The sequence below is a fragment of the Python bivittatus genome, unplaced genomic scaffold, assembly GCF_059951505.1.
Source record: "Python bivittatus isolate LINGU-HERP-01145 unplaced genomic scaffold, Pbiv_v1 ctg000020_np1212, whole genome shotgun sequence".
In the NCBI taxonomy this organism is placed as follows: Eukaryota; Metazoa; Chordata; class Lepidosauria; order Squamata; family Pythonidae; genus Python; species Python bivittatus.
In genome coordinates this window covers 11,893,450-11,906,047 of record NW_028277030.1, presented here as the reverse complement: position 1 = coordinate 11,906,047, position 12,598 = coordinate 11,893,450, and the positions used below count along the sequence as shown (strand labels likewise).

The 12,598-nt window shown below is 38.3% G+C and overlaps 1 protein-coding gene across 4 annotated transcripts in view; it reads left to right on the top strand.

The window, feature by feature from the left end:
• Positions 1-12,598, top strand: part of MACROD2 (mono-ADP ribosylhydrolase 2) — a 1,000,449-nt gene that overhangs the window by 247,595 nt on the left and 740,256 nt on the right. For all 4 annotated transcript variants that reach the window (XM_088134414.1, XM_088134430.1, XM_088134411.1 and 1 more), the window contains exon 5: positions 805-921. In XM_088134414.1, coding sequence (XP_087990540.1) covers positions 805-921 — 117 coding nt within the window. The remainder of the gene's footprint in view (positions 1-804; positions 922-12,598) is intronic.

Sequence of the window (12,598 nt, the reverse complement as noted above, 5' to 3'; positions counted from 1 at the left end):
GCCCCAGATCAAGGGAGATTATCAGTGGTCTTGTATGTCTTCCATTTTCTAATTATTGCTCCCAGAGTTGATTTCTTCACACCAAGCTGCTTGCCTATTGCAGATTCCGTCTTCCCAGCCTGGTGCAGGTCTACAATTTTGTTTCTGGTGTCCTTCAACAGCTCTTTGGTCTTGGCCATAGTGGAGTTTGGAGTGTGACTGTTTGAGGTTGTGGACAGGTGTCTTTCATTCTGATAACAAGGTCAAACAGGTGCCATTACTACAGGTAACAAGTGGAGGACAGAGGAGCCTCTTAAAGAAGTAGTTACAGGTCTGTGAGAGCCAGACATCTTGCTTGTTTGTAGGTGACCAAATACTTATTTTCCACCATGATTTGCAAATAAATTCTTTAAAAATCAGACAATGTGATTTTCTGGATTTTCCCTCCCATTTTGTCTCTCATAGTTGAGGTATACCTATGATGAAAATTACAGGCCTCTCTCATCTTTTTAAATGGGAGAACTTGCACAATTGGTGGCTGACTAAATACTTTTTTGCCCCACTGTAGATCCTGGTAGCTACTTTGGCTGCAGCTTGCCAGAACTTCGAGTAATGGCAAAGCTTTTTCTTTTTTCTTTTTGAATAAAGGAAATGAAAGACAAAACCTCAATTTAAATATTTCCACTGTCTTTTTCCCAAACAGGCTTGGATTTAGGAGCACATCTAATTATTATTACAGTTGTTGGAAGCTGTTTTTTGCTCTGTCTCATTCTTCTGAAAGCAGTGGAAAAGTTTATTTATTGAAAACTGTTTTCTTTTGTTTAGTGGATGGATGTATACATAGAGCAGCTGGTCCTTGTCTAGTTGCTGAATGTCGTAATCTGAGTGGCTGCGAAACTGGACAAGCCAAAATCACTTGTGGTTATGACCTCCCAGCAAAATGTAAGTAAGCTATTTCATACTTTTTTAAAAAAGAAGCACTTGGCGAAATTATATCTATATATCTGTATCTTTCTTTCAACAAACTAATGTAATGAAGCATTAATTTATTAAATTAGCAGCAAAATTAAGCATAGTTTACAATGACTTTTGTCTTTTGGGGAATGGTGATATTTTTAAAAGCTTAACTTCCGCTGAATAATGGATACATCCTGCTTACTTTGGGAAGTAGGATGGGTCACAGTGTTTATGCTTATTAAAAAGCCTTCTACCGTTTTAAGACAATGTATATTTTTAATTTTGATTGCATGGTTGTAGTGATGGTGGTTTCACCAGGTGATTGGTGAGGAGGAATTGGATAGTGAAGTGTACCTTTTTCCCTTAGGTGTATGGCACATAAAACTTTATATTCTAATGTAATGGTTATGTCATATAGAATTAAGCAAGCATTTATTTTAGCCATTAGGGTTATATTCTATTTTATCCTGTCCTTGGTATAGAACATCTATGTCGATTGGGATGATCCTTCTCCTATTCAATGCTCCTTAATCTTGGGAAGGTCTCTTTGGCAGGAGTAGATGAAAGTTCGTAAGTCTGTTTTGTTTGTAAGTCCAACCACATAAAAAGGAAAAGGTGAAAAAAAAAAGAGGAGGAGGCAGGAGGCAGGGCTGCAGTGTGGGTGAAGAAGCCCTGTCTTCTGCTGCCAATGCAAGCAGCGATAGCGGTGTGGAGAACGCAGTGGGATGAGCCAGTGGGGGGTGGCATGCTCTGGGTGAAGGGGGTAGCGATGTGGGAGCCACCAACGCCTCTCCTGCCACACCTGGCAATGGAGCATGCCATGCCCCACTGGCTCATCCTTCACCCAGGGAGCCATTGCTGCTTCTCCTGCCTCACTCAGCAACGGAGTGCACTGCGTAAACTAACCCTTTCTGGGAATTCCAACTCCAGTGCAAACCTCCAACCTCCCAGAAGGCAGGAGAAGGCAGAAAAGGGTTAGTTCGTGGCATGCTGGAAACTGATCCTTTCCTGCCTTCTCCCGACTTCCAGGACCATCTTGTTTGTATCAGCGGAAGTTCGCAACTTGAAAGTTCATAACCAGGGGACTTCTGTACTCTGTTTGGCCTTGGCAAAATGAAATGAAATGAAATAATTGAAAACAGGGTTAGGGTTAGGGTTAGGGTTAAGGTTATTATTGCTTTGGAGCCTGTATAAGTTGTTCAGAAACCCCTGTGAGATGGAACTTTGATGTAGACCTAACTGGTAGAAGGTCCTACATATTTGCTGATTTTGAAGCGGTGTGCCTGCTGTCGTGACTGGAAGAAGAAGTGTAAGGTCTTTCTTTATTCTTACTGCATTTTTTGTATTTGTTGGTGTCTGATATTATGTTCCCCAGTATTTGAGGATTTTTTTTTATTGATCTCTTATGTTACTACTGTCTGTTATCTTCTCATGCTGCCTTGGAGGACAGAACATAACAGATATGCACAGCTTCTGAATTGGTGCAGATTCCTTGGTAGTAAATTAATTTTATGCCAAGAAGATTAAAGTGATTTGTTGTGTTGTTTCAGCTGTTGTGTGTAGATTAATTGGCAAATACTATAATTGTCATACTTAAGCATTCAGTGGAATACTGCTTTCACTATTAGAATATGTTTTTCTCATTTCAAACTTTGAATTGTCAGCATTCCCATTATATGTAAATAAGGAGGTGGTTATTTTCTTGACCATGTTGCATAACAGTGGAACCATGCTTGGAAAAGTAAATACTGAAATAGCAGTAGTATCTAGCTTGGGTGCATTATAACAGTTATAAAGAAATAGACTGTATTTTAGGCTGTAAAAGTTACTGAATGATTTGGACATTCAGGGTCATTTCTATACAGTGCAATATCGTGAGGGGGGCTGCTCTGTTCTACAGCTTGCAAATTTCTGTCCTTTGTCATACATTTAATCATAACAAAATCTGATTTCCAAAATTGGCCCAGTAATCCAAGTGGTCTATCCTGTAAAATCAATATCAGGTCAGTAGAAGGCTCATGGTACAACAGTATCACAACTGAGTGAACATTGTGTATCAACCTGTGCAAAGCTTTGAAAGATGCTTTGCTTCAATAAAAAAATTGTGCAATCTCACTCCTTACAAAGCAACGCATGCCCCCAACTTCTAACAGGAAGTAAGTTGTGTTGCTTTGTTTCATTTTTAAGGCTGCCTCTAGTTTTCCAATAGGTGGAAGAAGTTTTTGTGCATACACAGAAACCTCTTCCAGAGAATGGAACTACTGGTCAAAGCTGTGAACTGATGGGAAGTGCCTATAAGAGGCAAGTCATGATGTGAAGCAGCTCATGGAGGTAAATTATAGCCATCTTATAGATCTCAGCTGTATATAGGAATATTCTGTACCTTCCTACTAAAGTTGAAAACTATTCTATCTCTTAGTAGTTCTCAAGGCTCAGAGCCTAATTTGCAGCTTGATTCACTTGAAAAATAAAATAAAATAACCCAGGATCATTAAAACCCAGGATCCTTTGGGAGAGTAAGCTCTTATTTTCAGAGCCCAGAAAGGGAGGTTGCTTTGCGCAACTGCTCTGTAATAGTCTTTTCTTCCATACAAGATTGCATCCCTTCTCTGGCCTCCTGCTGAGAACCACTGTGTTGTGTTGGCTGCCATATAAATAGGGATGCATAAGCTAGGGGGCATACAGCAAGCTCTGCATCTTTTATTTAAGAAACCATTAATTTTAGAAGGATGAGCAGCAGACTTGCAAGAGAAATCTAAGTTATACATGTTTCTTTGAAGTATCCTCCTCTGAAATAAAAAGCTCCCAGAGCAGCTAATAATGATCTATAATAAGATAGTAAAAATGGAAGACAAAAGGAAAGAGATTGGGACGGGGGAGGGGAGCGAGGCAGCACACTCTTGTATTTATTCTTAATTGTTGAAATGACTTTGTGGAACAGAAAAGATTTTGGAAGAGGACTAAAAAATCACTGATGTTTCTATTAAATCAATGCTGTGGTTTTACTTTGTATTTTTCCTTCTGTTGAAGCTGAATGGAATGGGTACAACTAGGAGTGGAACTCTGCAAAGCTAAAGTAATGGTTTCCCATGTCTCCGCAATGAATTGGATAGAATGGCTAAAAATTAAAACAGGAGTAGGTGGGGAGAAGAGGCCCAAGTGCACAGCTGGAAGAAAACAAGGCCTGAAGATTATTGCTGGGGATTTTGTGGCCCTAAACCAGATATTTAGTCAGGAATGACCAGATAATACTTTTCCCAAAATGCAAAAAAGTAGAAAAGAGATATGCTGCCCAAATTCTTTCACTTCTTAGGTAGATCTATCAAGAGAGATACAGCCCTTGCTAAGGACACCAGAACTCTTGCTTCTTTAGTTTTTGAAGGATTTAACTCAGCATCTCCTAAAAGAGATGATTTGGGTAGAAGAAGAAAAAGGTAAAGACTTCCATCTTAGGATGGAAATAATAACAACTACTACTACTACTACAACTACAACCAGTGGACTGGACTCAAGCTGAAATAAAAGCCCTGAAAAATGACAATGAATCATGCCCTTTATCCATGCAGCGACGTTGACAGACTCTATTTATCAAAGAGCATAGGTGGGCGTGGAATGTTGCAAGGACACCAGAAGTTGAAGAAGAAAAAAGGGCATTGGAAGAATATCTGAAGGACAGTGAAGAACATGCACTGAAGCTAGTACACCATAAAAGCTTATTGAATTCCAAAGAGACCAAACTGGCCTATAAGAAAGGTCAAATGAAAAATAGAAAAAAGACATAGCAAGGCAAAGTATTACGTGGCCAGTACACAAAAAAACTAGCAGGCAAAGCAGATAACAACAAGACCTGGCAATGATAAGAGCAGAAAAGTTGAAGAAAGAGACAGAGGGGCTAATTCTGGCTGCACAAGACCAAGCCTTAAGAACAAACGCATACAAAATCACACAGTTGATCACACAGACTGACTACAAACAACAGCATGACAAGTAGCAACAATGGTGCATTGGAATATCTGCAAGAAATACTGTTTGCCTGCAAGCAAGGACTGGTGGGACCACAAAACAGACAAAGTAATAGAAAATGAAGAAGCTAAAGTGCTCTGGGACTTTAGAATTTGAACAAACACTTGCCACACAACACCCCAGACATAACAATTGTTGATAAGAAAGACAAAAAAATTCGGATAGTGGACTTTGCAATACCTGGAGACAGCAGAATAGAAGAGAAAGAACTGGAGAAAATCACATAATATAAAGACCTGCAAACAGAAGTAGAACAACTATGGCAAAAGAAAGCAAAGATAGTACCAATAGTAACAGGTGCCTTGGGTGCAATCCCAAAACATCTGGAGTACCTCATGAAGACCATTGGCATTGACAAAATCACCATCAGTCAAGTGCAAAAGGCAGCTTTACTTGGAACTTGCGATGATACCTTTAACACCACCAAAGAACAACAGCTGCCTATCCCAGGTCCTTGGGAAGGACTTGATAGGTGGCTAAAAATGCCAAATCCAGTGTAAATATCTGGCTGACTGTGTGACCAACCATCATCATCATCATCATCATCATCAAGGAGGAGGATGAGCAAGTGGTAGTAGTAGTAGTAATAGTAGTAGTATGGAGACATCTTCAGAAGACTTATCTTTGAGTACTGGCTAGAAATGCAGTGAACAGGTAGAAAATAAGCAATGCTGTACCATAAACAGGTTGCTTATGGAACAACCAATGAAGGACATCTGGAGGTAGTATCAGGGTAGTATAGGTAGCAAGTTGAAGCATTAGCTACACAGAATTCTTAAGTGAGAAAATATACCAATATTTAGCAAAGTTAAATGGACTCTTTTAATTTGTTTCAGGCCTAATTGGTGACCACAGCCTGCCTCCTTTTAGTGAGGAAGAGATTCCCTTTTTTAATAGGATCACCTTCTGTCCCAGTATTTATTTGTTCTGTGGTTTCCTTGTGGGTGTTCTCGTACTCATCAGGCATCTATAGCAAACTGCAACAACACCAAAAGATGTCATTACACAAATGCCACTATTATATACTTGGTCACAATATCTGATACAGTATGTAAGTCATGGTATTTGCATGATGACACTGTCATGTACATTTCATCATTTGTCACCCTGTGGACACCAATGCTATGGAAAGAAGACAGATGGGTTGGGTGCAGTCCAGGTTAGAAGGGCAGTTTATCAGGATTCCAATGGTTAACTTTTATGATCTGTTATAGTGGTCCCTTGGTCTGCATTTGATAATGTTGTTTCTTGCCTGTTCAGTTCTTCAAATTTGCTGGAGCTGGAGCTTTCTATTCTATATAGTTTTTAAATCTCTTGTCTTAGCTCACATTTGGTTCACCTAGTAGATAAAGACGTTTTGCTGAATCTTATTGTATAGGCTATAAAAATATTTGTGTAGCTGGGCTGGAACTAGAGATTGGGCCAATCCATCTCTAATTCAAGGAGATATTCATGAAAGAGTCGCCACTAAATCAACACAAAAGCACTATATAATGTTTCAGAAATACTAGATTAAGTTCCACAGGGTGAGAGCAAGAGAGCAGAAGTCAGGGTTCAGGTAACAAAGAGCCAATATATAAGAGAGATCTGTCAGGCAGTTGAGATTCGAAGCACAAAAATAGTCAAATGCACAAGGTTGCATGTAGGAAACATTTTTATGGCAATAAGTTGCTCTGTAACAGAAAGCTTTATAATGAAGGTTATAACACCCTCACTGTCATACCCTAACTCATGGGTTCTGACAGCAAAGCCTACTGACTATTGAGCTTGTCTTGTTACAGTTTTATTCCCAAGGTGCTCTGCTTGTTACCTTGATGCCTCTGTATCTTTTCATATTTGATGTAATGACGCTGCTGTTTTCACTAACTGGAGGGCTGTCCTAGTGGATCTGGGCTCTGAAGCCCTTCTTGTGAGAGATTGTCCCAGTGGTCATTCCCACAATGGGATTTGAGATCTGCTGTGGCTGAGAAGTTCAGAAACATGCTTAGCAGTTGGAGTGTACTGTATGTGACTAAAGGGCAGTTAATATGCACCTTTGTTCCTTACGAATAACTATTACTTATATTGTTGTATTGTTAATATCTTGTAACTGGATTTCAGAATTTTCTTTAGTGGGGTGATAAAAGTGTTCTAAATGAATCTTAGCAGAAGTCCAGGGATTGGTAAACAAGCATCTAATCCAATTCTAATGATCAAAATAAATATATAGGAGTCTGTTGAGTTTGTGGATAGGGGATAACTGGATGGCAATATAAGCTACTTTGAGCTTTCTAAGGAAAGATTGTCAATAGAGAAGATAGGATCAGTTTGTTTCAAGTCTGTTCCAGTTTCATCTATGTTCATCTGTAAATCTGTTCTGTCCTTATTTCTTCATTTATCTGTACTTTAAAAAATAATTGTAATTGTAATTTTTATAGTCATAACCAGCTCAGCCAAACAAAGTAAGAATTCCTGAATTATATATACACACATTTCCAGTAAAGTCATAGGATAATTGAAAGCCATCGTCTTTGTATTTTTAGTTTCAAAGAAGTTGTGGACTCATAAAAGACTGTTCCATTCCTGGGCAAAATAGTCCTTTGGAATTCCATTGGAAAAATACACATTTAATTTACATGAGAGATTGATTGAATGGGTAGGGTTAGACCTTAACCTTTCTTAGTTGTGGTGCCTTCCACAAGGATGCTGTGCTTGTTTTTATGAATTCACTCTATTTAAGTTGGTTGTGCCTCTCCAACAATTTTACCAAAGAAAATTTAGGATATGAAGGAGGTTTTCTGGTTCCCCCTCCCCCCCCTTTCTGGTAGGTAGATATTTTGTTAGTTTAATTTGAGCTAAGATAAACCAAGACATAATGTTAATGTTAATTAAGACATAGTTAATTAAATCATAATGTTAATGTTAATTAAGCAAAAACAGAGTGCCAGTTTGGTCTAGGGGTTAAGGTGTTGGCCTAGAAAGCAGGAAACTGTGAATTTTAATCCCACCTTAGGCATGAAAGCTGGCTGGATGACTTTGGGCCAGTCCCTCCCTCTCAGCGCAACTCACCTCACAGGGTTGTTTTTGTGGAGAAAATAGGAGGAAGAAGGAGTATGTTCACTGCCTTAAGTTATTTATAGAAAATAATAAAGGCGGGATAAAAAAAACAACATTGAGAATTGCTGCTCTTCTTCTCCAAAGTCCCTAGTATGTACTCGGGACCTCAAACTATAGGATTATTTCGATTATTGTGAAGATTTATAATACATTTATTGAATAAGACTGTTTTCCTTGTCTCTGTTATTCGATGGAATAAAGACCCTAAAGCAAAATTAAGAACATTTCCTAAAGATTCATGATCACAATGGAAATTTGCTGCTGCTGCTATTATTTTGCTCTATCCTTGCACATCATGGCCTGTTGAATGCAATAGAATAGGGCATCTATGACAATTTTCTTTAAATGAATGTAATTGGACCCAAAAGATTTGAACAATTATATACTTGTAGCCAGCATATAGTTCAGCAAAGTGCTCAAACAAGTGATGGCTTGTCAGAACTAGACACTCTTGGATAAAATTTATTTTCTAGATCTTTTCCAATCAGTTTTAGTCCTAGTTTTGGTTCTGAAACTGCATCAATCATGCTGTAGTTTGTTTTTCCTGGGAGAGAGATGGTCAGTACAATCCTGTTAATCTTCATGGACCTTTCAACAGTTTGTGATACCATTCATAATTTCATTCATCTGGAAAGATTATCTGTGCTAAGGATGGATGGAACGGCTTTGTGGTGGTTCTGATCATATTTGAATGGCTGTTTCCTGAAAGTTGTGCTGGAGGGTCTCTTCTCTGCTTCTTGGTATGTTGCTTACATAGAAAGATACTGAGACTGTATTCAGGATTCTATTTTATTCCCTTTTTGTTTAACATCTACATGAAGCTGCTGAGAGAGGTCATTTGGAGATCCAGAGTGAAATGTCATCCATATGCTGATGATATGTAACTCTGTCCCTCCTTTCCGTCAGATACAGTGATACAGTGGAAATGGTGAATAAGTTCCTGGCCATGTTGATGAGCCGACTAAGGGTGAAGAAAAAACTCAGGCTAGACAAGAAAGAGATGCTATTAGTGAATGGTTTATCTGCTTAAGGAAGTGTTATTCAGCCCCCTCTGGAAGAGAGGTGTCCTAAAAAATCAATTTTTTGATGTTGATGATTGATCAACATATGTGATTTTTTTAGGACACCTCTCTTCCAGAAGGCATAACTCTTCTCTGTGGCATGAAGCCAACCTTTTATCAGGTGTACCAGTTGCAGTACTACCTGAACAGAGATAGACTTGCTATGGTAATCTACTCCTTAATCTGTTTTTTTAAGCTTATCACCATGTAGCCATTCATTCATTGTACTCTTCTACTATGAGGTGTGATGGGTACTTATCCAGAAACAGGCTTTTTCGATGGTAGCCCCTCTCTGGCATGCCCTCCAAGTACCATATGCCTGGCCCTGGTTTTATTCTCTTTTTGACACCAGGCAAAGGCATAATTATTCTTCCATGCATTTTAATAAATTAATATGTTGATTTTTAAACATGCTGCTGTCTGAAAGGTTCTATGTGACCTCTGCTTGACTTGTTTTGACCATGTATTTTAATTACTGTGTTATATATTTTAACTATTTTAGAATTTTATGATTTTAGTTGTAAGTCATCCTGGGAAAACCTGTTTTTGAAGAATGGCATAAATTTGTTTTAAAATAGACAAATGAATTGCACACTCTGGAAATGTATTAATGTAGTCTCTGCCCTTTAGGAGACATTGTTTGGATATAAATTCACATTTCTGATGGAAATGTAGATCAATGTAGATTAATGTAGATCAATCCAATGTGATAATGTAACTGTGCTCTCCAAGGTAATTCATGCTGTAATGCAAGTACTTAGAAGTGATATTGCCATCATCCACAATGGAAATAAGCAAACTGGTTAATTAGAGTTTTCTTTAGAGATTAGGATGTATTCTGTTGTGTATGCATAATAATCTGGTTTTATTTTAAAAATTATATTCGAAGCCATTAGTAAAAGGTAAGTTTTTATTTAAGTTTGTTTTATATTGCTTAGGATATTATGATTGAGTAAAATGATAGCATATATATTCAGTACATTTAATATATATGGGACAGTAAAGTATTTTAATTATGCATATGTTTTCTTTTAATACAATATTACAAGAACATGTTTTTCAAAGAGGCAGTGCTATATTGTCGCTTGCTAGTGCAGGGGTTACACATGATGTTCATTTGCATGTACTTGTTAAAAAACTGTTTAGATGTTTATAGACATTTGTTTTGTGTGCATATATATAATGTTTGTGTGTGTGTGTGTGTGTGACCCCCTCTTTATATAAAAAAAGCATATATTCCTACAGCTGATTTTATATGGTTAAGCTGTTTTGAAAATGGATAACTGAGTATCACATGCAACTGAGGAAGTTAACAGTCCAACTCTCCCATTTGAAAGTCACTTAGGAAGTGTTAGCTGCTGTCTTAATAATTCCCAGACTCAGCTGTTCATTTCTGTTATTGGGATAACACTACCTTATAAGGGTATCATAAGAGTTCCTCAGATAATTTATGAGAACGAACATTTTAGAGTGTTCATTATTATTCCTACCCAATCAGTACTGTGCATAAACACTTCTTCTCAGAGAGAAGACACTGATTGCTTCCCCTTGCTGAAACTGGCTGAAATTTTAAAGAGATTTGATTTTCAGCTATAAAGGTGCTCTGAATCCTTTACTGAAACATCAGAAGAGAGAGAATGTGAACAATGTGATCCATAAGGATACTGGACAGCTTCAAAACGAGCTGAAATGTCCCCATCTCCATCATCATTTTCTGTTGAAAGGACTTCTGAATTAATGTCACCGAAGGGTGTCAGTTTTCCTGGATTCTCTCTCTTTTCCTTCAGAGCTTCTCCTCTGTATAAATTTAACGAAAACATGACATAAAACTTAATTTATATGCAAAGGTATAACTGCATAAATCAAAGTTGGTATCCTTAGGCAGCTGATACCTTGCTTTCTTATCAGTGTAAGAGCAACAACATGGTTGCGGCCAATAAATGTCACCCGAAGGGAAATGCACGTGTGCATCTGCATTAGCAGTGGAATATTATTACCATCAGAAGGATAAAGGAGTAAGTCTAAGACTGGGCTGAGCAGCCTTTCCGTATGCCATACTGCAGACTGAGAATGTCAGCCCAATAAACAGGAGAAACCATGATCATATTCCAGTGATATTTATATTTCAGTCTAACTACAGACAACATCATTGTCAAGAAGACTCTGTGATTTAGGGTTGTCCCTTTCTGCATATGTTTTTCTCTCATTGCTGCACCCCCTGGATAACTGGAAGGCACCCTCTCCACTGAGCTTTTGAAGTGTGATTGTTGCTTGGACTGCAGACCCTAGGATGGAATGAGGGTTTTAACAGTATGCGTCAACATAACGTCTGCCTCTTGTGGATATTTTGATGTTGATGCTGGAAAATGCTTGGAGTCATTTTGGAATATGGCTGTATTCAAAAACTGCAAATAAATACATCTGCAGAATGCAGTTTGTAGGAAGGTCGCTCAGCACAGTCATAGAAACATAAAACTGCCTTCCATTTTCTCATCTAGTCCAGCATTGTCAGCAGTGACTGGCAGGCAGGAGTTTTACAGTTTTACCTGGAGATGCTGAAGATTAAATCTGGGACCTCCAGGTGTGCAAAGAGGAATTCAAGATTTTTGAAATATATGGGATGCTAGTGTTTAAAAGAGATTAATTATGATGTTTCAAGAAGAGGAAGTGAGAAAGAAGGAAAGCAAGCAAGATAATAATCAGATATCAGATTTTGCTTGCTTTCTTACAGACCTCAAATAATTTTTGTTTCAAGTAGGGAATAATTATGCATTCTCCCATTCACTAATTGGTTAAAGTCGTATCAAGTTGCAATCGGATACTTATATGCAGAAGTGATCTAAGTATGACCATAAATTGTCTCCCAAAATTGGAAATTTGGCCAAATTTTTCTTTGGCCACAAAAGAAAAAGGAGTATGGAGACAGGGCAGAGTGACCAGTCCCCAGTCAAGTGCACTGAAGCAAAGGGAGCTGATATCTCATAGTGCATTTCCTGAAATATCAGAGTGGAAGAGCCCCTGAAAAATTTGGTGTTAGAAGCCAAAGTAAAATAGCAATGTTTTGGGCTAGGTTTGTTTGTTTGTTGCTTATTTATTGCCTTCAAGTCAGTCTTGACTCCTGGCAACTGCCCTGCAGTTTTATTGGCAACATTTCAGAAGTGACTTGTCCTTGCCTTCTTCTTCCTAGGGCTGAGAGAGAGCAACTGGCCCAAGGTCACCCAGCTGGTTTTGTGCCTAAGGTGGGACTAGAACTCCCAGTCTCCCAGTTTCTAGCCTGATGCTTTAACCACTACACCAAACTGGCTCTCTAGTTTGGGCTAGTTAGCTCTCATTATTGGAATATACTTCATAATCTAGGCTTAACAGGAAGACGGCTACCAACAGGTGAACACTGGTTTAGCCCCAGTTGCTCACTATTTTCAATTAAAGCAGTAAACACTTCTTCCTTAAAATGGGTTTCAAATGAAAAATATAGAAAATCT